The sequence below is a fragment of the Gopherus flavomarginatus genome, chromosome 2 (assembly GCF_025201925.1).
Source record: "Gopherus flavomarginatus isolate rGopFla2 chromosome 2, rGopFla2.mat.asm, whole genome shotgun sequence".
In the NCBI taxonomy this organism is placed as follows: domain Eukaryota; kingdom Metazoa; phylum Chordata; order Testudines; family Testudinidae; genus Gopherus; species Gopherus flavomarginatus.
In genome coordinates, this window is record NC_066618.1 from 62,159,981 (window position 1) to 62,184,886 (window position 24,906).

A 24,906-nucleotide genomic window follows, 5' to 3' on the forward strand; every position below is an offset into this window, starting at 1 on the left:
GTGGCAATGCTGCAACACCTCTAAAATAACCTTGTAAACCCCTGCACCGCCCTTCTGGGTCAGACCCCCAATTTGAGAACCACTGGTCTCCCCCGTGAAATCTATATAGTATAGGGTAAAGGTGCACACACACAAAAACAGATTTCATGGTCCATGACATATAGTTATGGCCCTACCAAATTCACGGCCATGAAAAATAAGCAAAACAGCTTCCCAAAGATCTTAAGATTTGACAGACACCAAAAGAAATGAGGGGGCCAGGCAGGTCAAATAGATCAATAGTGTCAGCTTGTAATTTGTGTGATCTCCCTTGAAAGAGACAATAAACCTTTCTTTGTTAAGCAAGACAGATTAAAATAATAAGGGGGAGGGGGGAAAAAGCTACAAACTAGGATAATCCCAACAGCATTTAATCAGAGAAAAATATTACTTGGGTTGCTCCGAATAGCTACATTTTACACATTTTCTACCCCTCCCCCATCCACCCATTACAGAAAATTCTTAACTTATCCCACTAGCACACAGTGCTACTCATCCTCATTTTAAGGCAAATCAGACTGTAGCACCTTCCCAAGTTCATTTAAATATGAAACTAGGAGACTTATCTGTGGAAAAATCTTATATTTCTAATCACTTGAAAGTCCTTTGCAGTCCAATCCTGGTGAGGAAATGCAATAACCTACTGTACCCAAAAATTAGCTGTTGTCATGGAAACAACTCTCTGGTAGGCAGCTCCTTATTGTTACTATGGTCATCCAGCTGTGGACCCATACTGGAACAGTTACATCCTTGCACTTTAAAATGTCAACTATCTTTTTATAGATGAGATACAGTAAAAGGTAGGGTGAGTGAAAATTATTTACCCCCAGAGAATGTGACAGTAACTAGAGTCAGGTCCTCCTCTGCATGCTGGATTTTTTCTGCTACAATTTTCAGTATCTCCTGAGCTGAAGTGGATACTTTAGTTTTTACGCTGACATAGGAATGTTCTGTTATATACACACGGCAGAAAACTGCACAAAAGGAAGAAAGAAATGTCCATAAACAGATAAGAACACATACTACTAGGAGGTGGAAGAATTTAAGAAACCAAACTGTGGCAATGCCTTGGCTGTTATTCTGTTTGACAGTAATCTTTGATAATTGCTGTACATTGACCTAGGGCAGGGGTAGGCAACCTATGGCACGTGTGTCGAAAGCGGCACGCGAGCCGATTTTCAGTGGCACTCACACTGCCCGGGTCCTGGCCACGGTCCGGGGGCTCTGTATTTTAAGCGTCTTAAACATTTTTAAAACCTTTCATACAACAATAGTTTAGTTATATATTATAGACTTATAGAAAGAGACCTTCTAAAAATGTTCAAATGTAGTATTGGCACACGAAACCTTAAATTAGAGTGAATAAATGAAGACTCGGCACACCACTTCTGAAAGGTTGCCGACCCCTGACCTACAAGCACAATAACCTTTTAAGACAAACATCATCATTTTTCCCTTCCTCCTCTCCCTGGAAAATCACAAGGACATAATAAAGAACAGTATAGTGCTTCACCAACATACAGTTAGAATTCCTGTAGGTATTTACTGCAGAGCAGGTGTTCTATAACACTTTTATTTTGGATACGTTGAAAACAAGTTTCCTTTTCTCTCTCTTTCCTTTTCAAGCTCAGCTGTTGATTTTTGCTCCCTTTCTTTTCATGTTCTCTGTGTGTATATATATCTCCTTACTATATGTTCCATTGTATGCATTCAATGAAGTGGGCTTTAGCCCACGAAAGCTTATGCTCAAATAAATTTGTTAGTCTCTAAGGTGCCACAAGTACTCCTGTTCTTAGTTCAAGTATAGCTCCTTTTTGGAACATGTGCTTCACACCTGTAAGGGACTGATCTGGAAAAGTGCCCAAGTGCCTGTAACTTCCATTGAAGTTAAAGGGAGATTCAGGTACTCAATAACTCTCAGTAATAACCTTTCAGCTGGCCTAAGGAGAAAGAATTCAAAGGTCTATCTTGAAATGGGTTTGTCTGGCATGACAGTAACCGCATCATCATATGATCAGCTCAGTTAGCACCTCTTTTGTTTCTGTTACAAAGATTCAGGCATCCAGGTTTTGCAGAACTGAAATCTTAGTCAGTCATGTGGATCGTGGTAGTAATATAAGAGAGGAGAAACATAGCAGCAGACATGTATAATCAGTATTTCAAAAATGACATCTGTCAATGAAACTCACCACCAGAATGGTCTTTATTTTGTACTCACTCGTACTCACTCTGGTGCTTCATTAAACATTGGTTTTTTTAAACCTATAATTTAGTCTTTTTTCCTACAGACAGACAGACAACAAAAGTATAGAGATGATCCTTTCTCTCTTCTACAGATAAGATTTCTTCTGTCTCTACTGACAGATGTATAAAACAATAACTTTGCCTCTGCTTCACAAACCTTTACAACTGCAAGGCATTTTCATTAACTTAGGCTACACTAGAGGACACTGGTCAGCAACTTTACTCTAGTGAAAAAAACACAATTTTGTTGTTTTGAAGTAGAGAGAGAGAAACTTAAGTTTTAACCCTTACAAAAAAAATCTCAGTCGGAAGATTTAAGAATTTTTTTTGTTACCCTGTCTCTGTTGGCAGGCAGTAAATCAGGTGTTCATCCTTTGACAGAATTTCTATTTGGAATAGCTAAAACTCATGAAAAGATACATGTTGGCTTTATGATACCAGCTGTTAAAAAAAAGGGGGGGGTGGGAATTGACAGGATTATTTGACTTCCATCTGGAAAGTGTTATCAGACCTGCCTACAATGGTTACAAGAAAAACCAGTGATTTTCCTCCTGGTTGAAATGTCTTCCCCTCCTCCAGGATTCTCTGCCATCGGGGGTTGGGGAGGGGCAGTGATGGGGGACCAACAGCAAACACAATCTTTAAATTTTAAATTGGGCCAATAACGTCTCCCTTACTTTAAATGGATCTGGACCACACTAGATGTGAGGTACTCACGAACTGTCATCTTTATGGCCTGCCCAAACTCTATTCCCCACTCGTATTTTAAATGTCAGATCTGTGGTTGCTATTTCTGTGGAACCACTGAAAGTCTAGAGATGCCATGCTGCACTTCCTCTAAGAAGTGCAGAACCGAACTAATAGTCTAAGGGAAGTAAGGTGTGGACTAAGTTAGCTTTAAATCATCTTTATACTCTTCTGATCCTGGGCTGGTCCCCAGGCTGAAGATGCCTCCAGCATAATTTAGACTGAGCTGGAGGTCTATGTAAGTTACAGCAGCCTCCCCAGGATGCCCTATGGACTGCAGCATCCACAGCCCCGACATGTCCCTCCTGACCACAGCGCCACATTCTGGCACGCCAAGGGTGGAAGTCTTATAACTGTCTGCTTCAGTTCCTACTTCAAGGGAATCTTCCTCCACCTGCATATGGGGCTTTGAGGGCCCCTCTATATGTCATAAAGGAGCCAGAGCAGGGGTGAGGATCTCACCGTGAAATTTTTAGAGGCTGTCTTGCGGGTCTGAAATCCCAACAAATCTGAACGTCAAGCCAAAAGTTAGGTAGTATAAGGTAACCCTAGAGAGATATAAAGCCACCCTAGAGAGCACCACAGGGAAATACTTCTCTGAATATTTAAAGAGCACAGTTATGATAAGCATAAATGGGCATTAATTATACTCTGGTCTGAGTTGAACTTGTAGAGTTGTTGGGCCTTCAGTTACCATTATGGACTAGAAAATGTTGCAGGAGTGACTTCATAAAGAGAGGGACTTCACTCTGGTCTTCTCTGCTTAAGCACGGGTCTACTGTCTCTATACACACTAATTTCAGCTCACACAACAATCTGGAGCCATGATAGAATTGTCCTCTCTCCCTCAATCCCAAAAAGCTGACAATGTGTAATGCTTCACTTTATTATTGCATTACCAACAATGAACGCAAAGTGCATTTTGTAAATGGATGATATTAACGTGAAGGGGCGTGTTGCATTTCACCTGCAAACGAGTTTGGAGGGAGAAGATTGTAACAATGGATACTGGAGCCAGGAGCCCTCAGGTGACAGGAATGTTAACCTTTTGCAATCTGGAGCCCTATCAAAAGCCTGGAAATAAAGTCCAATCTCTTGTCAGGACTCCTGTGAGTCACATACCTTTATTACTAAGTATCAGAGGGGTAGCTGTGTTAGTCTGGATCTGTAAAAAGCTTTGAAGTGGGTATTCATCCACGAAAGCTTATGCTCCAATACGTCTGTTAGTCTGTAACGTGCCACAAGACTCTGTTGCTTTATTACTAAGATGTTGGGGTGGGGAGGGAAGAGAGGAAAAAAGGCGCCCCAAGACATCATTTTACAGTTGAAGCCCTGCATAAGGCATCAAACAGAACTGTATTCTCACTGCATTAGATCTTTCTTCTTTTATAGCTCCAGGTTCTTATTCAGAAGTTGTAAGTTTGTAATTGAAAGTGTTCCTTAAGGGAAGCCTTTATGTAGAAATATTCTTATACCAATATTTAGAGGTGTTGCACTGAGCTTTTCCTCTACTGCTTCTAAATCATACTTACTTTCCTCTGTTTCATTCATGGTTCCTTTGTGCTGGAGCCAGTTCTCCTTGAGACTGAATTGGTGGAAAAAGGCTTTATTCTAAGACGGGACAAATAAATAAAAAAAGAACAATGAATGCATGTGTTCCTGCCCTTTACAAAGCAATAACTGCATGCAGAATGCTCTAGAGAAGTCTAGGAAATCCACCCATCCATTCTTGGACAAATAAAGAGGGAGTTGCCTTATTTAACAACAGTAGAGGTGGGGAATTCTGAGGAAATTAGACATGTCTAGGCTAAGCAGTGCAAACATTGCAAGGGACTCTGATCACATTCACAGTTCATTTCTTACACACTGTCCTAAATAGCAACTGTCAGTTGGCCTGGTCAGCAATTTCTCTACAATCTCATTTTCCGCTTTCCACATTTCTAAAATAACATTTTAAAGCTTATTACACACTTCAACTTCAATCCAGTGAATTTCATGAGCACAGCAATTCACTGCCACGTAGCTCTTATGTTGACATCCCCCTTTTGCATCCTTTCCTTCTAGTTAAATAGGCACAAATTCATGTTTCTCTCTCTCTGTATGTATCTGTCCCTGTCACAGCACAACTCCCTTTACTCTGACTGACCACCTGACATTTGTAGTCATTGTCTTTGCTAGATTTGTTTGTGTCTGTCTTCCTGAATTCAAACCTGGATCTATCCAGCCAGGAAGCAGTATGCTGTTAGGCTCCTATTGAATATTGACATCTCAAAACATGTTGTTGAAATGCTAATAATGTCACAGTCACTTTAGGTCAGCATACACAACTGAAACCAAAGCTGCGCTGGCAGGGGAAAAAAACCTTTTAGCAACATTACAGGCCTAGACTCTCAGATGTGTCCTGTCATGTTTTTGGCCAGTAGTCATTTTTAATTAAGAGGAGAAGGCAAGAGAGAGGAGGGAAGGCTATGAGCAAGCAATCAGTGTAAAAGTCAAATATATGTACTCTGTATTACCTTTCTGTGAGGTGAATATTCATCTACAGTGCTGAAACAAAAGGGATAATTTGAGTTATTCATTCTATCCAAAGATTAGAAAAGGAATTTGCAGCCAGCCAACATAATATAGTCACTATAAAGTAAGTGCAGAGTTCCTCCAGTGCGAGCTGAGGGCACCCAGGAAGAAGTTAGACGGTCATAGGATCAAGCCGCAGCAAACTACACTAAAAATCTTAGGGTCAATTCCTTAGCTTATGTAAAGCGAAACTATGCTGATTTACATCAGCTGAGGTGTACATTTACAAAAGGTGTATCCTGTCAACATCCTATAACATATTTCAGTGCGCACAGTACTGTATACTTGGCAAATTGGTTCACCATGAACATTCACATTTTTATATGCCAGTACAAGACAGAGCATGGACTAGTGGTCAGATCAGGGACTTGAGTCAGGAGTTCTGGGACCCATTTCTGTTTCTGACACTGAGGGCCAAATACAAAGATTATATGTAAAATTAAAATTCCTTTAAACTCAGGGCTTGTCTACATATGCAGCTATTCAGTAACGACTATGCCTGAATAACTCCATGTGTAGACACACTTATTCTAGAACAGTTAAGCTAAATAAGAGCAAGGCATTCTTGTTTTAGAATATAAGAGTCCACAACATGAAATTATTCAGTAATAGCTGTTCCCGACTAATTCCACATGCAGACAAGTGCTCAGGCTACCTCTGACCTAGTGACCCCCTTAGCAAGCTTACCCAATCACAGAAACATAGCAAACCCCGGGAAGAATGAAATAGTCCACATAAACACTGATTTCACAGATTTGAATGTAAAATCTCTAAATATTTAATTACACCAAACTGTAAAAGTTGCATGGTATGAGCAATTGCAAAACAGACTTTTGAGGCTATAAGCGTAACAATTGTTGGATAACTACTTGCTTTTAATAGACTGAAACCATTTGTTTAATTATAAAATCTGGGATGAAAACATAAGTGCTTCAAACTTGTTTGATGCTACAGAAAACAAATAAGATATTCATCCCTAGAGATAAGAACTGGTCACAGTCAATGTCAAAGCTCTCTTTGATCTCAAGATGATCAAACAACAACAAAAATATTCTACTTACTTGAAACATATGCATTAAAATGTCTTTAAAAACATAATTAGTATTAAAGAACAAACTTGCTATATTAGTTGCAAAAGAGGGTTGAGTAAATGTTTCATGATAGAAGAAGTCCTGTCCACTCACAAACAATACAGTATATTGTATCAGTTATTTTAAATAATTCATTTCTAATTACTGGTAAAGTGAAGATTTTGTCACGGAGATCACAGAATCCGTGACTTCCAGAGACCTCTGTGACATTTTCCACTTCAGCCCCAGGGCAGCCAGGCTGGAGCGATCAGCTGGCAGGGACTCCAGAGCTCCAAGTCACTGCAGGGTGAAGGAAGGTGGGAGAGGGCACCCAGGAGCTCCGAGCTGCTGTGGGTGGCAGGGGGCACCTCGGTGCTCTCCGCCACTGTGGGCAGTGGGGGGGATCCCAGAGCTCCAGCAGCGGTGGGTATTGAACCCTCCTGCCTGCCCATTTTGTCAGTTATTTTTTAGTAAAAGTCAGGGACAGCTCACAGACTTCCATGAAGTTCTGTTTATTGCCCGTGACCTGTCCATGACTTTTACTAAAAATAACCATGACAAATGAGTCATATTTTGCCACACTTACTCACACTGAGTAATACTCTACTTCACAAGTAGTCTCACCAAAATTAATGGGAGTAATTGCATAGTACCTTACTCTACAACATGAGAAAAATTGGAATAATCTGGCTTCAGGTAAAAAGAAAGGTTATTTGTAAGGTTATATGTAAAAAGAAAGGTTGTTTCCCTTGTATTATAGTTATATTACTTATCCTTTTGTCTTTCTCTGTGCTAAAATTAAAAAAAAGTAAATTATACCCCAAAAAATGAGGGTTGATGAAAATAATCAATACTTACTGACGACGATGCATTCCAAGTATCTTTTGAAATTCTTTCAATTCCTTCTCGAGTATGGGATATTCATATACATCGTCTAACACATTTCTGTATATTGTCTGAAAAATAAAAAAGGTATCTGCACATATCTGATGACTGGAAGAAATATTATACATCATATCAGCAGCTTCCCTCAAATGAAGCATTACCCTACTAAAATAAATTCCAGGAATGTTTTAAAATAAGTCCTGTAATCCAGACAGTTCCTCTTTAAATAACTAAACCAGTCAGTGTCTGGCTGCTGTACAGAGAAGCGTTCTTTGTACCATCACAAAAGAATAGCACTAAGGTGTCAGCACTCAGTCTGTGGAAAGATTTAAAATGGCACTTATGTTTGTTACTTCAAACCTGGTTTAGCTCAGAACAATCTACTGTTAAGCATGAAAACAGATCACACCATTATCACTCGATCAAAACAATGACAGTAATAATAATCAATTGATCTGACTAATAAAGTTAGGAGTATTTTCATTTACTTTTTGCATTTACATCCAAAAATATTCTAGTCCCAGAATCTCTCACAGGGAAATGACAAGATTCTCATAATCTCAAATTAATGAATAAATCAATCTTATGTTCTTGACTTTTTGCATTTCCTGAATGTCATTATTCAAATCCTTCTGAGAGCCCGAACTAATTATGGAAGACAATTGACCTTAGATATAAAGGTAAACAAATTATACTGTCTTTGATGCTTGAAGTCATTAGGGAGGTGAACATTTTCTCTTTGATCTTCTATACCCATCCAGAGGTTTAGACAAGAGTTTTTCCTGGCTAACCAATGAGGATCATATACTGAAGGCCAAATTATGAGCCCAACTTCATAAACTGTGGGCATAAATAATTTTAGACTGCAATTTCATATGCAACTTTTTCAGGGGAAATTTAGACCAAGTGAACATTAGCAGTAGTAGTAGAGGTACTGTGGTGGTGCCTCAAGCCACAGTCAGGGATGGGGGCCCAAAGTGCTTGGCTCTGTACATAAACGCAGAACAAAGAGACAGCCCCTACCCCCACAGGCTTACAATATAAACCAATATTTAATAAAATGCAAATCCCCCATTGTTGACACAGTTGATGCCCAACTCCTAGCACCACTTTACAAATGGAATGCCCCTAGAGCAGAAGTGCCGGGGCCCAAACTTCTATATGCTCTGCATCAGTCACAAGGAACTCAAATATCAAAGAAGCCCAAAACTTCCTCCAAGATTAGTTTAGCACTGCAGGGTTCTTAAGTTTACCATGAGTGAATCCATAACAGACAGTGCCCCCAACCAGGTCCCTAAATGAAGGTAAAGAGTTTTACTTCAGGAAAGGAGAAGGCGCTCACGCAGACTCCCAAGAGAATTCCTTCCTTCCATCAGAAGTAGGAAATAGATCAGGTATAGCAAACAACGGCCCGGGGGGTCCCATCTGCCCCTTCAGCTGTTTTAATTCGGCCCTCAAGCTCCCAACGGGGAGCAGGATCCAGGGCTTGCCCGGCTCTGCATGGCTCCTGAAAGCAGCAGCATGTCCTCCAGCTCCTATACATGGGGCAGCCAGAGGGCTCTGAATGCTGCTCCTGCCCCAACCTCCCATTGGCTGGGAACATGAGCATTCATGGCCAGCCATACAGTTTCCATACCCAGATGTGGTCCTCAGGCCAAAAAGTTTGCCCACTCCTGAAATAGACAGATCTAGTCCCAACATAGCATTACTGTTTTAATGACAATCAAGTTACGGTTGCATTTAGAAATCACTGAAACAGGATAGTAAGGGCTTGTCTACACAGTGAGTTAAGCCCACATCAGAGGGGTGTAAATTCTAGTGTGCAAAACTGTATCATGCACTAGCTAGCCCATGTGAACTCTGCTGGACCCTAGTATGTATTAATATAGCTCCATTTCAAACAGCAATTACATTAACATGCTAGTGAATTTTTAGTGCACACCAGGAGGGTCCACATAGGCTACTTAATGTGTGACACACTAGTATGCACTAGAAGTTACACCCTGCTGGTGCAGATGAATGCATCACACAGACAAACCAAACACTCCTTGCTCATAAGTAAGGCAACAATTTAGGGCACGTCTGCACAAGCACTTACTGCACACCAAGCTGGAATGTAAATCTATAGTACTCCAGCATGCTACCCACTAACTATCCATGTGGGCCCTGCTTATCTGCACTAAAAGTTCCTAGTGTGCACTGACAGTAAGTGCTTGTGTAGAGAGGCCCTCTCTTTCTCAAAACACATAAAGGAACTACCAGGGTATTTACTAGCACCTGTCAAACAGTACAGAATAGATGCTCAGTGTTTGCTGAAAGCAGCATAAAATTCTGTTCCAGTCTATGGGCTGGTCTACAGTACGGGGGAAAAATTAATCTCAGATACGCAACTTCAGCTACATGAATAACGTAGCTGAAGTCGAAGTATCTAAGATCGAATTACTCACCATCCTCACCGCGCGGGATCGATGTCCACGGTTCCCCCTGTCGATTCCGCAACTCTGTTCAGGTTAGTGCAGTTGCGGAATCGATATAAGCGCGTTCGGGGATCGATATAGCGCGTCTAGATGAGACGCAATATATCGATCCCCGAGCAATCGATTGCTACCCGCCGATACGGCAGGTAGTGAAGACGTAGCCTATGTTATTTGGAACACTGATTTGGGAAGTTCTAGACTGGTAAAGAACACGAGTACATCTGTGGATATTTCCTTTACCTGTTAATTTTTTTTCTTTTGAACTATTAGTCTAGAGCTCCTCCCTTTAAAGATTACCCACCCTTTGTACAAAGTTTCATATCATATCAGAACTCAGTATTTATTTCCAGGTGTCTTACATAACAGATATTCAGTTGAAACTTAAAAATCAATGAGGCATTAAGCCTCTTACATGTAGAAGGTTGCTTAGTCATACTGTTTCCATCTATTGGCAGACAGGACTTATGTCCTAATCACTGACCTAGTATAAAAGAGCTCAAAGGTAAGAAAAATTATGCGCAATATTTTTCTAATTTGGGATTTTCAACACGTTCCTGAGAATCTATTATTTATAGAGTATTAAAGTGAATTAGTGAGTATTACAGTACCTTTAAAAATTGCTTTAAATGCTCATCTTCATGTAACCAGTCTTTGTAGAGAGAAGTCCACTGAGACACCAAATGCAAGACTTTCCGTTTTCTATAGGGAACATCTGCATTTTCTTCCTTGCCTTGATCATTCTTAGCACAATAGGTACAATAGGTTAAGGAACAAAAGCCTAGGGTATCATTAAAATTTAGAAATTAAAGGGGGAAAAAGAATGGTTAGGTCATGTAACCCACACCTCCAGCAGTGCTGATTTTTTCACTATACTATATGGTCTTAAGTACTTTATCCTGTGCAGTTTAGGAAATTGAGAAGGTTTATCAACTTTTAGGAATGAAATACACAGTTACAGAAATGTCAGCTGAACCTCACTGCTACCTGACTATATTTCTCCTTTATAGACTGAGGACACAATTTTATAAAAGGAAAAGCAATTTAAAAGGAATTGCACAATGTGAGTCATATCTTTTCTGTGCAGCTGATATAGATGCAAACATGATTTACTGTCGGAAGCATGACAATGAATCATTAAATACAAACATTACATTTTGGAGCATAAGAATTACTTTTGTTCACCTATATATAATTAAGCATCAGCGGAAGTAACACATTTTAAAAAAAGTAAAAGGGATCAATTTTGATTATTTTTCCCCAGTCATAATGCAAATAAAAGCAACAGGAGAAAACTGCCACATCACACCATCTACTTATTTCTGCCTCTTATAAATTCTCTCTCTTTCTTTCCTGAAGTATAGAGAATCATTTGTATGCACACTTTTGCGCATCATGTTATAAAAACTGAAACTTAACAAATCAGTTCATTTTACAGCAACAAGCTAATTAAAACAAACAGTCCACATCATATGGAGGTAAGTGGAACATTTTCCTGAAAAACATGTTTTCCATCTTTAAAGTGAGATACAGAATATATTGTACCATATCACTAAAAGGCTGGTCATTGTAGAATATATACTACTTATTTTCCCCTTACCACGCATTAAAATCCATAAATTATATAGATATATGAGTATTTTTGGGAACTGTCTATATCAGAGGAAGCACAGTCTGGGTAAATTTAAATCTAATTTTGTAATTGTATTTTGTAAATGACAGTATAAACCAACATATAAAACTTTTTTTCCAAAAAAAGGACTGGGTTGAACTGTCCCATGGCTGCTGTGGGGGGAGGGGGAAGAAGGGGTAGGTAACTTTGGTTTCATTCCTATTTCAAACATTTTAAATTAATAAGTGATTTTTTTGTAGATATAGGAACATTAACGACCCTTTTAATTTAACTCCTCTGGATGTTCACTATTGTTGTCATGTATACATGATATATAGCTATTTGCAGATGGAAGAAAGTAGGATTTAATGAACTAATAATTAAGTATACTCTATAAAAACTATTAATTGTATTGTTTAATTCAAATCAGGAACATAAGATGAAGAAGCTAAACTAATGTGTCTGTATAAGTGTACACAGGTATATTATATACGTGCATGTGTGTGTTTACATGAGACAAGAAAAACGATATTATTTGATGATTGTACACAGATAAGCAATAAAAAGAATAAGGAAATGAACATGTTGAGGTTGAACTCAGTCTTACCTCTTTCTTCATAAACTTTTGCATTACAATACAATCTTCGGTTATGTGGTCACATAGTACAATGGAATGTGTTATGTTTTGCAGTTCTGAATACAAGTTACTCCTGAGGGCATTCTGTGCCAAAAGTTAAAAATTCTGCACACAATATTTTAAAATTCTGCAAGTTTTATTTGTCAATAAATAAATGCAGAGGCTCCAGCATGGCAGTGGGAAGCACAGGCCACTGGCTGCACAAAGGTGGGAGATCACCCTGCAGCCTCTCCACCTCTGACTCCTAGGACACTGACTCAGCGGTGAGGCTACACGCGACCCTGACACAGCACAAAGCCTGGGCCTGCCCCAGAAACACCCTGGGGCCCTGCCTCTCTGCACCAGGCACACCAGGTGTGGGGCAAGCTCAATCAGGCAGGATCCAAGTGTGAAGGGGCTCAGCGTGGGGGAGTGGGGCTTGGTGATGTGGGGGTCTGGGAGAAGCTAGTTGGGGGGCAGTAGTATGGTCTGGGCACAGGAGTGGGGGTCTGAAAGCAGAGGTCTGGGTGCAGGGGGGCTCCAGATATAGGGGTAGAGGTTCAGTGGGCTGGGGTTCGGGTATGGAGGGCTAGGGGTTTCTGGATGTATCCGGTGAGGCTTGGCAGGGGTGTCTGGATATGGGCAGTCCAGATGCATGGAAGTTGGGTGGATGGGGGGAGCAGCTATCCCTCCCCCTCCCCCCCCACAGCTGAGGAGTGATGGGAGCAGGAAGCAAGGGAGGATGCTAAGCTTCCTGCAGCTGGGGGAAGCTTCTGGGGGTGAGTCTGACACAGCCCCAGATACTCCTTGCAGGGGAAGAGGAAGTCCTCTCCTGCCTCCAGTCCAGCCGTGACTAACAGCTGATCCTGGCTCAGGGTAGGAGCCACTGGTTGGGGTGTCCCCAGCCCCGCAGTGATTTACCTCTCCACCAGCTGCTCCAGGTGCCTGAAACAATGTACCTGCTCTGCTAGGGAGTGGTGCACAACTGCTCTTGCAGCTTCCCTTTGCTTCCCTGTCAGAAAGTCATATTTTTGTGGAAAATCAAAGAAATCCGTGGGGACATGAATTCTGTGCACGTGCAGTGGTGCAAATTTCCCCCAGAAGTAACAAGTGTGTGTATGTGATCACGTCATTAAAGACTGTACCATGGTACATGGGACAGATATAATATTGCACGTTCAACCGTAGTACTGGAATTTCTGATTTTTGGGTGCTTAGCCGTGCGTGCGAGAGAGAGATTATGAAACAAAGCACCTGATCTGAAATGTCTTGAATTGTGGGGAAGTTCAGATCCAAATCTGGGTTTGAAATTTCTAGTTTAAGTTTCTCTTTCTGGATAATGAACAGAATGCCAATCTAAACATACCTGAACGTTGGGAGATTTCAGTTTTGTATCCAAATCCCAATATAAACTCCACAGCTCAGGCCTCTCTTTGTGTGTCTCAGTATTATATATTAGGCAGTAGTCCACTTTTTCCAGCATTCTTATGTGCAACCCCTATACACGCATACATTCTGTATAGTTTATAGTTTAATGTGTGTGTGAAAAGCATAATTTATCCTCCCAAACATCCAGATGGCTATTCTTAATAAGATAAAACTTCAAAAAAATGGTATCCTCTTGTGGCACATTTTATTATGAGATATAATGGGAACTATGAAATGTCATTTATTGCATCATTTACTCAGTTCCAAGAAAATGATAGTCAATGAACTATTAAGATCCATCACATGCAGATATTCCCAAGGAGTTCTGGAGATAACGTTGTGTTTTAGAACTTTGTCTAAGCTTTCTTTGTGTTTGATTATATGGCTTAGTTACAGTATTTAATTTTTATCCTATCTAACTGGCTGAGACATACATTTTTTTTAAGGTGGGGTTTCCTTCCTTCTGTTCTTAGTGGTGGCTTGCCACTCATTTCTAGGGAAGAAAATGAAATGTGGTCACTACTTGTGGATCAATAAAAATTAGATATATTTTCTACTGAACAACTCTTTGAATGTATAGCATATTCCACAACCACAACTTAAAAAGTCCCTATCCCAGTTTCATTTTTAACCTCTTGTATATGGATTAATATTGAGGCAAAGCTACTTAACACAAAGGACCAGACTGACACTTGCCCTTGAGCAAATACACATCAGGAGTGAGGGCACAGTGGTGGGTAAAAGGAGCTTCCTCCACATGGGCTAGGTTTCTTTTATATAGTCATACCAACGGGTGTATAAATCTTCCAGATGAAGATAGGTAGGAGACGAGGCTCAGAGCTCTCTCCTGGCAAATCAATCAGTGGAGCTGTTTCAGTGCATGAAGGGGAGCAGGATGCCATGTTCCCTTGGTATGGTGTACAAATATACCCACATTGCACTCTCTGGAGCCCTGGGAGGGGTTGTGACTCCTGTGGGAAAGATGAGGAGGACTACAAATACATAACTTTCAGTTAATCAAGGATATTGTCTCAGCAATGCCTGGCATAAGTCATCGGTTGTCATGAAGACTGTGTACGTGAGAAGGAAGTCATCAAGGAGGGTCTCTGCAGAGAGAAAACAAAAGAATCCCAAAGTACAGTAAGTTACAGAGGTGAGGAGGCAGCCAACTAGTGCTGCCAGTCTGCATGTCCGGAATATGGCTTGTTAAAATATTCTGAGGATTCAAGCCCAACAAATTTATTACTTATTTATTGTAAATTTGAAACAGTTCACAATATGCTGTCTCTGAGAACATGAGATCTTTCTGTCACAGTGGCACCCTAAATGTTTACTTTACTTGCAAATCAGAAAAGACTTAATCAGGCCCGTTGAATAATGCTATACATTATTATTTTTATTTAAAAAGCTACAATACTTCCTTTATGCATCTTTTCTCTCATTGTGAGCTTTAAAATGGCATTTCATCAATTTAGTAAATTAGGTCATTTCCAAAAGAGTTTAGTAAAGTTTATGGCAAGAAGATGGACAGACAGAGGCTACAAAAGCCCATTAAAAATCTTTCCTTTTCTAGACTGCTGGTACTGTAGGTATATAGTGAATGACTCATCCTTCTAAAGCAGGAGCATATGTGAAATAACTAGCTAGCCTCTATCCCGTAGTTAGTAAACAGGTGTTTACATCACACAAAAAAGTAACCATCCCAATTGGCACCCTTGTAGGTAGTCTCAGCAAAGCAACCTTACCACAGGCTTGACTAAACTGTTTTCGGGAATTTGAAAAAAAGGGTAGAAGAGGTGAATTTGTATATACATTGACTGGGATCCAAAAAGCAACTGGTAGCACATCAGTTCTGAGTGCCATTTTAAGCTCCTGTTTGCAGTGTTAATCTTTTGGAATTTTTTTTTAAAACAATGCAACCAAAGCTTTCTCTGTCTCTCATATTCCTCCTTTTGGCTTTGGTGGTATTTTAACAAAGGAAGCTAAGTCATTTGTTTAGATAATAGTTCTATCCACTTCAATTGTTTTGCATCAAGTCTTTGGGTAGTAAACTGTACTAGTTCACAATCCGTACAACAACATGAAATTCTGTTCCTCCTCCCTCCCCCTCACTTATCATATGAGCCTCAGGACTTTTCTAAAACTAGTTCATCTCCTATTCGCGCAAGTTATCCAAAAATGTAATACACCTTATGGGAATATATTTGCTGTACAAACTAATAAAGCAATTGTTACTTGTCTAAAAATGGACAAGAGGGCCTATTGTCCTTCACAGCTTAATGTGAAAATGAATGTCTTTTTCTTTTATAAGATTTTAGATATTAAGAATTTCCAAAGTTTTAGTAAATGTACTGCATCACTTCTAAAAATAAATCAGTCGAGCATCAATTACTTTACCACATGAGGATATGAAAGTGGATACAAGCTGAATAGATCATATGTACAGCATGCAGTATTTTGGCAGCTCCTTCATGCATCTTGACTTAAATGGGAGATTTCCCGATATCGGGACTGAAGGCCAGATCATCCCTACACAGAAGAAAAGACAAGGCAGAGCCAAGAAACTACCTGGGCCTGATTCTCCCATCACTCGTGCATGGCCAGTTCCCACAGAAATCAATGTGCACGCGTGCAACTGACAGGATATTTGGGTCTCATGGGTTTTTAAACTCAGTTTCTGAATCATTATCCCAACTAGTAGGATACCTTCTTGGAGTGGTGTGCCCTCAGAAGTACAGAAGGAGGGCAGAATGCTCCTAAGGGTTCTGAGGCATGTCCACACAGCTGCCAGGATATAAGGTGGAGAGTAAATAAGGACTACCCTCCTAAGACATGCTGTCATAAGGAATCAAGTATGTCAATTCACTTACACCACATTCAAAACCAAACATCATGAAGAGGATTTCCATGTAAGATAATGATGAGAGAATCAACATTATCGAGTACAGCTATTTCCCTGCTCTTGTGAAGTGGGATTAGACCAAGCAGAATGGCTATTCTCCGGCCATGCCTTAGGAAAGCTCCTAAGCCTGAGGGCGATACACCAGATGTAAGCTTTTGAGTGGCTGGGGTGCAGTGGAAATGACGCCCACTTTTGCTTAATCTATCAGTAATTCCACTATTTCCAAGTCCTTCATGATTTTTTTTCTTTGAGAACATAGAATCAGAATCATAGGACTGGAAGGTGCCTCTAGTCCAGTCCCCTGCACTCACTGCAGGATTAAGTATTATCTAGACCATCCTTGACAGGTGTTTGTTTAACCTGCTCTTAAAAATCTCCAGTGATGGAGATTCCACAACCTCCCTAGACAATTTATTCCAGTGCTTAATCACCCTGACAGTGACACTCTGTACGTGCATCTGACGAAGTGGGTATTCATCCACGAAAGCTCATGCTCCAATACATCTGTTAGTCTATAAAGTGCCACAGGACTCTGTTGCTCCTGACAGTTAGGAAGTTTTTCCTAACGTTCAACCTAAATCTCCCTTCGTGCAATTTAAGCCAATTGTTTCTCGTCCTATCCTAAGAGGTTAAAAAGGACAATTTTTCTCCCTCCTCCTTGTAACAATCTTTTATGTACTTGAAAATTGTTATCACGTCTCCTCTCAGTCTTCTCTTTCCACACTAACTAAACCCATTTTTTTCAATCTTCGCTCATAGTTCATGTTTTCTAGACCTTTAATCATTTTTGTTTCTCTTCTCTGGACTTTGTCCAATTCATCCACATCTTTCCTGAAATGTGGCACCCAGATACTCCAATTGAGGCCTAATCAATACGGAGAAAATGAGAAGAATTACTTCTTGTATCTTGCTTACAACATACCTGCTAATACATTCAGAATTAGGTTTCCTTTTTTTCGCAACTGTTACATGGTTGACTCATATTTAGTTTGTGATCCACTATGACCCCTCCAGATCCCTTTCTGCAATATTCCTTTCTAGGCAGTCATTTCCCAGTTTGCATGTGTACAACAGATTGTTCCTTCCTAAGTGGAGTATTTCGCATTTGTCCTTATAGAATTTCATCCTATTTGCTTCAGACCATTTCTCCAGTTTAATCCAGATCATTTTACTTGACATGGCTCAGAACACAGACAGACAGACAGATATGGCCAATGTATTAAATCCTCTCTAACAGTGCTGTAGTACCCCTCTGTATTGATCACCATCATATTTCACAGTAAGTAGCAGCACCTGTCTAAGTATATTAGTATGATGTAATAGAGCACAATATTTAACATAAAATTATCCCTTCTTTCAAGATCAAACACTAAATTAAGATCAAATTCAAGAAGTTCCCAGTGAAGTCCTGGGAATACGTCCTCTGACATGAAATCTATTATAGCACACTTTAAATGGGAGACATTCTTAATATAGATACCCAGTTTTACTTTCTTAATGTATCATTTGTATTTACTTCTTTATTGAATGAAGAAATGAATTTGAAAAAGACTCCTGATAGACATCAATGGCAACAGATACTACTTAAAAATCTCAGATAGATAGATGGATGAATCGATAGATAATGACTACCAATCTTGTACTTGTGGTGTACAAAATATTACTGTTTTCTTCAAAAAGTCTAACTGGATCAATGCATTTACCATTCAATTCAGAAGCTAGTCTAGAAAGACACCTGATAAAAAGATACACATTTAAAACCACTTGCATGCATATTAAAACCATGCAATTCTTTAGAATATTTATTTCTATCATTTGTTAAACTTTGTAGAAAATAATATTTTTGTGTAGGAAGCACATCACAAACAAAAAGGCATTGTACAGAGCTTGTACTCTAGATAAAAGGACATAATTCACTCTGATCCATCTCTTTTGGAAGATATAATGCAACTATTAATCTGAAAGGCGGTTTTCAAAAACAGTTCTTTGGAAACTGGTGTTTGTGGCATCAAGAACTACATCTAATCCCATATCCTAGTTCTTTACTAAATGGTACAATTGTGCAATGAACTTTATGAAAAAATTAAAAAATGCATTTGCAACAGGTTATTTCCACAATGACTTTATGAACAGTTATACTTACAGGCAATATATCAATTCCTACAATATGTAAATAACATGTCAACAACCATGAAGCTTTGAGACAAATTAGAATTAAGTACTACCTAACTGAAATTTTAAAGAAATGAACTTTGTATCTATAAGCTTTTACTGGGCTAATGTAATTGTAAGAAAATGCTGTAAACTTTATTGTACTAATTAGCACTAAAACCACTGATTTGAGATATTGTTCTGGACATTTCATTGTCTATTAGGTTCTCCAGGATCATCAACTCTGTATTTTAACTTATGCAAGAAATAAACTGTATATTTTTGGGTAGAAGTATTTTTTAAATTGAAGAGTTATTACGCAGAAGATTTGAGTTTGCCAGCCTTGACCCTTCCTAGAATATCTTAAAACTATTTATAATCTCTCCATACATTTTAAAGCTTATGATTCACGTCTAATCTACACACAAAAAAATAAACATACATAGACAGACGTGCCTGCCACCTCAATTCCATAACATCCTTGAATGGCTGCTTGAAGATCCAATACAATATTATGATACGCAAGATCCTCAGCTGGTGTAAACTGTCTCATTTCCATTGACCTCAACAGAACTAGGGCAATGCATACCAGTTAAGGGTCTGCCCCTAGTATACAGCATCTACTTTACTTTCCATGCGCAGAAGAGATTTATGTGGGTAGCTCCTATCCTTTAATTCCTCCCCAAAAAGAAGATATACCACTAAGCAAAACAAATTATATCTATCTATCTATGTGTGTGTATAAAGCAATCCGCAAGCACTGACAACAAGAAAAGTTCATAAAGTAGGATTATTGTACTGCATCTATAGGCTAAACCTCTCTAAATTGTGTCTCAACTTGTTTAGAAATTGAACTCCCTAAAGAAATATTTTTAACAAAAAAAGTCTATATGCTACATGTGGTCCAATAACAGATTCACTCATCTGTTAAATTACTTTAAAACAAGTAAGCAAAGGAAAAGTGCTTTTGATAGACAACATCCTATACCAGTAATTTAATCTAAATACCGAACAGTAATGATAATATTTAAAACTCTTTGCATCACTTAAATTCCCCAATATATCATCGTTAACTATAACTACATATTTTCTCTTCAGATGTGCTGTAATTTAAATAGTTTTACAAGGGTTTTACACAGTACACAAACACTATAACCAGGGACCCAAGAAATAAATGCACAGCAGTGTAATATATGTAACAATAGGCTTTAGTGGAACTTGAAGTTAAATTACTTTTACCTTTGGAACTCTAACATTTGAGTAAGGACAACATCTGGGTGAACACTGCAAAAAATGTTTTCAAATAACCTTTTGGATTTTGAAATAATTTGCTTTGACCAGGCTCACATCCCTTGTGGTTCACTTTCTGTGAATATTTGTTTGATTGAGTTTATTGGCATGAATGGTGGTGAAAAGCAAAAGTTTCTGCATGCATGAGTATTCATGGAAACAGAAGTCTGAGCTATGTTATATGCCTTACCTGACCAATCAAAACTAGACAAAGCCACGACTACACTAGGAAAATATGAGCATCCTGTGTAAACAACAAGTAATGTATAAAAACATGGTAGTTGGTCAGGGTTAGTCCTAGAGTCCCATCTAGGGTTAATCACAACCAGCTAATTTTTTTTTTTTTAACACGACTGCCCTCTTCCACACTAATGACAAAATTAATATTTAAGATCATGTTAGTTAACATAGTTTCTAACATGATGCATTGTCTTAGGGCAGGTCTTCACTACTCGCCAGATCAGCTGGTAGTGATAGATCTATCGGGGGGTCGATCTATTGTGTCTAGCATAGACATGATAAAATCGATCCCTGATCGCGCTCCCCGTTCACTCCAGAACTCCAGCTCACGAGAGGCAGAAGTGGAGTTGATGAGGGAGCAGCAGCGGTCGACTCGCCGCCTCCTCACAGCCAGGTAAGTTGACCTAAGCTACGCTGACTTCAGCTACACTACTCACGCAGCTGAAGTTGTGCATCTTAGGTCAACCTCCCACTAGCATAGACCTGGGCTTAGTCTAAACAAGGCCCAAGACAGCTCAGATAGCAAATATAAAATATTCACAGTGATCTGTTCACAATCAGTCCATAGAGAAAATCGTATTTGTAAAACACCTCTGAATACTTTTAAACAACAAGTACATTCGAGCAAACAATGATCTGCTGGCAGATAGCCTCTTTTTCTGCTTGCAGGTTAAGTCTGTCACATAAATTATTTATTGCAAAGTATTTGTTCAGCTTTACTAAGGACAATTTACATGGAGTACAGTTTTGAAGGAGTAAGGGTTTTAAGTGTGCAATTCAGTTTGATCAAATATGAACAGAAATCTTTTCAGAGTTTTCTAGTTGAATCACAGTTGATTATAAAAAAGCCAGTGCCAATCAAAGCACTGTTTCCTTTACACTATATTCCATATGCCTCTAAAAGACAGTGATACTTGGCTTTGAAATACACACTGCAGTTTTTAACTTTCACTCTATGTACCAGTTTCTGCATACATTTGTAATACTTCCAACATTTTGTATCCCGATCACATAGGAGCTACCTTCCCCTGGTTCTCACAAAAAATGTTTTTTAAGATTTGCAGCAGTGAAAATAAAATACATGCTATATATCTGAAATGGCATGACAAACTTATGGACAGAGAGGGAGCATTGAAAGTAGTCTCTCTTTGTACAGAAGTCTGTGATGCCATTTCTTTTGAATTCTCTTCGTGAATTTTTTATTTAAACATTTCCTTTTAGCCATCAATCTAATTTTTCTTTGTTCCTCCTGGTTTTCCTTTATTTAGTTAGGCAATTATTATGAAGTATGTGACTAGCTTGCAGCTACCGAAGTATTTAATTCTGAAGACAATTTCAGGCTTTTTAAAGCTCCAGTAAGATGCACAACAGAAAAAGCACAAGGCTATGTCTTCACTAGACATGCTGCAGCACTTCCGCTGCAGCAGTGTAGACACTCACTACAGCAACAGGAGGGGTTCTCCCCTCACCATAGTTAATCCACCTCCGTGAGATATGTAACTGGGTGAATGGACCTAGCACTGTCTACACTGGGGGTTAGGTCAGCTTACCTACATCACTCAGAGTTATGGACATTTCACATCCCTGAGCAACACAGCAGGATCGACCCAAGTTTTTAGTATAGACCTGGCCTAAGTTCAATGGGTTACTGCTCTTGCTGCTCCTTGGGAGCTGCCATAATCAATAAGCACACCACAGTAAATGTGCATGATAACTAAAGCTCTCAATATGGTGTTTGAGGCATAAGAAAAATATAAAACCAAGCACTGTATGTTTTGGTACTAATCAATCTGTTTAAACCAACTTCTGTTTGAGGCAAAGTCCCATACAATGCCTTGGTTACATGATTCAGAGGAGAGCAAAATGGGGCAGAATAGACAGCAACTCTGTGCAAGAGGGGAAGCCATCCCTCTCTGGTATGCTTCCCTTGGCTCCTTGCACCACCAAAGTCTCTCCACATAAGAGAGACAGGATTGGAACTCCACATGAACTGAGGAGAGCCAAGAAGCAGCAGTTGGATGTGGGATGCTTCTCTTTGTGGAACAGGAATTTCCAGCAGAAATTTGTGCCAGGTTACTGTCAGTGGAACTAGCAATAACTCCTCTACTAGAAGAGTTGCAAGCTTGTAGTTTGTAGGCATACTGTTAGAGCCAATGGAAACATGGCTCCCTTAGTGGAGAAGAGGAGCCCAGAGTCATACATGGAGTGGATGACCCTACACAAGTAAAGGCTGCAGATCACCCCCATAGACTTCTCAGAGAATCCACAGAATCCCCTAGAGTCACCAGTTGTGTCCTCTTCTCCCTTTGGCTGGCCTACACTCTTCCAGCTTGAGGAGACAACTCCCCAAGTTTTAACTCGAGGAATAGGGGACACATGTTTTTCACTCCCACAAGTTTGAAGGATAAGAGAGCAGGATATGACCCATACATGGGGTTTGTATACTGCAGTTCATTTTTCGACAACTCATTTTTCATCTCTTCCCCAATCCCTTTAATAGATGTGGTATCAATTACTAAGGCATTAAACATAAATGAATGAATAGTGTTGTAGCCTGAAAACTTCCAGATCACACAATTAGTGACATAAGACAGAGATTATACTTATTATTGTCTCCACAACTTGACACGCATTGCTGTTCTTGAACTTGGATGTCTCCCCACACTACTGAAGCAGTCCAAACCACCAATGGAGCACAGGTATTGGTTTAATAAATATGAGAAAAAAACTTAAACCAAAGCAAAGATGCCCCTGTTAAATGGTTATGAGTTTCTGTCTACTAATCTAAACTGATTTGAAGATACTGAGTGAAAAATAACTCACAATACAGTTACAGCTATACAGGAGGAGAAAGTGAGGAAAATATGCAGGGAAATATCCCCCAAAAGTTTATGTTACAGTAACTTTTATAGACCAAAACCAAAGCACTCTACTAAGTAGCTGAAATAAAATATAGCTATAAATATGTAAAGAAGGCAGCACACCAGAATTAAGAAAGGCTACAACTTTATCAAGTTAAGCAAAACTTCATCGTTACTGATAACATTATTCAAAAGGTCCCCTTTCTAACCAAATATGATGGTCTTTAAATGCAACAAGAGAGAACTTGAAAATCCATTATATTTTGCCCTTGTATTCTGATAATCACTTTTTGCCTTGCTCTGCTTCTGCTCTTCACAATGGCATTAAATTGGATAGTTAAGAATAATGTCAGTGCCACACAGGAACAAACAAAAGGAAGTTTTAATTACTTTGGTCAGGTCAGATTTGTGTTTAATTAATTCAGCTTTTAGGAATGTTTCTTCTAAAAGCAGCAGCTTCTAACACTGAGCCAACATCAGCTACAAACAGTACTTTGAGACTGTGATGTTACACTTCATATTCTTTATGAAAATACGTTTATGAAATGGATATGACATAACTGAGATTTATGTTATGCAAGGTGGCTCATGTAAGATATCATTGAAAAGGTTATGATTTACTGAATGTGATTGTCCAATTTGTATGCCTGTATCATTTCTGTATCTGAAGTTAGGAATATTGACCATGTATTTGTATTTCAAGTGTGCTACTTTGGGTGTTGCCCACAACTAGTCCTTCCGATACAACAATGGAAAATCCAAACAGGGCTGATGGCCCATTAGGAAGAAACAACAAGACTGTGAAGATACTAATCTCTCTCCTTCCTGAGAGTCATCCTGAGACTAGCTGTGACACTACCTAGGTCAGGTGGTCCTGCCACCTGGTACTAAACACTATCTTGGACTTCAAGTAATTTTCCACTCACCGGACCGGGAAGTCAAGTTTGAGAAACAAAAGGCTTCCCACCTTATGTAAAAAGTCTATTTAAGGCTGGGAAAGAAGGCAGTCCAGACTCTCCTTGATTGCCTTCCCAAGAAAAAGGACTGCTGAAAGAACCTGAAGGGACAAAAGAGACTAACTGAAGGGAAAGGCAGGGGTGAGTCCACACTGAGACAGGAGTTCAGTCTGTAAGAAGAAATAACTAGAACTCTGAACTACAGAAACTCTGTATCCTGCCTAATTCAACATTTAGTGTGATAAATTACATATTGTAACCTGTTTCTTTAGTGAATCAAGCTTAGTTTGTGTGTTGTGTTTTATTTGCTCAATAATCTGCTTTGTTCTGTTTGCTACCCATTTAACCACTTAAAATCTGCCTTTTATAGTTAATAAAATTTGTTTTGTTTATTATTAAACCCAATTTCTGTAATTTCTAAAGCAGTGGCGGGGGGAGAAGAAGTTGTACATATCTTCCTCCACATTGAGGAAAGGGGCGAATTTATGAGCTTATGTTGTACAGATTTCTCTACAGTGCAAGACAATATACCTTTGGGACTGCACTCCAAGGGAGGTGGACACCTGAGTGCTGGGGCAAGTTCCTTAAGCTGAGTCTTTCCAGAGCTGATCTTAGTGTCTGTCTTTTTCTGCAGCGGGGTGTAGCCCTGCCTGTGTGCGCGCTAGAGGAGGCTTAAGAGTCTGGCTCAGCAAGACAGGTTAAAGGGGGCCCAGGTTGGCAGAATAGGCAGGCTCAGTGGTATCTCAACACATCAAGGGGCATCTTTAAGGGAGCAACCCGTCACAGAGACATTCTGCCTATGTTTGTTCTATACAAT

At 39.5% G+C, this 24,906-nt stretch overlaps 1 protein-coding gene across 2 annotated transcripts in view; it reads right to left on the minus strand.

The window, feature by feature from the left end:
- Positions 1 to 24,906, minus strand: part of RAPGEF5 (Rap guanine nucleotide exchange factor 5) — a 227,601-nt gene that overhangs the window by 36,530 nt on the left and 166,165 nt on the right. For both annotated transcript variants that reach the window (XM_050938790.1, XM_050938789.1), the window contains exons 12-17: positions 14,717 to 14,795; positions 10,645 to 10,789; positions 7,533 to 7,630; positions 5,547 to 5,577; positions 4,563 to 4,641; positions 864 to 1,013 (exon numbers count right to left, since the gene is read on the minus strand). In XM_050938790.1, the coding sequence (XP_050794747.1) occupies positions 864 to 1,013; positions 4,563 to 4,641; positions 5,547 to 5,577; positions 7,533 to 7,630; positions 10,645 to 10,789; positions 14,717 to 14,795 (582 nt within the window). The remainder of the gene's footprint in view (positions 1 to 863; positions 1,014 to 4,562; positions 4,642 to 5,546; positions 5,578 to 7,532; positions 7,631 to 10,644; positions 10,790 to 14,716; positions 14,796 to 24,906) is intronic.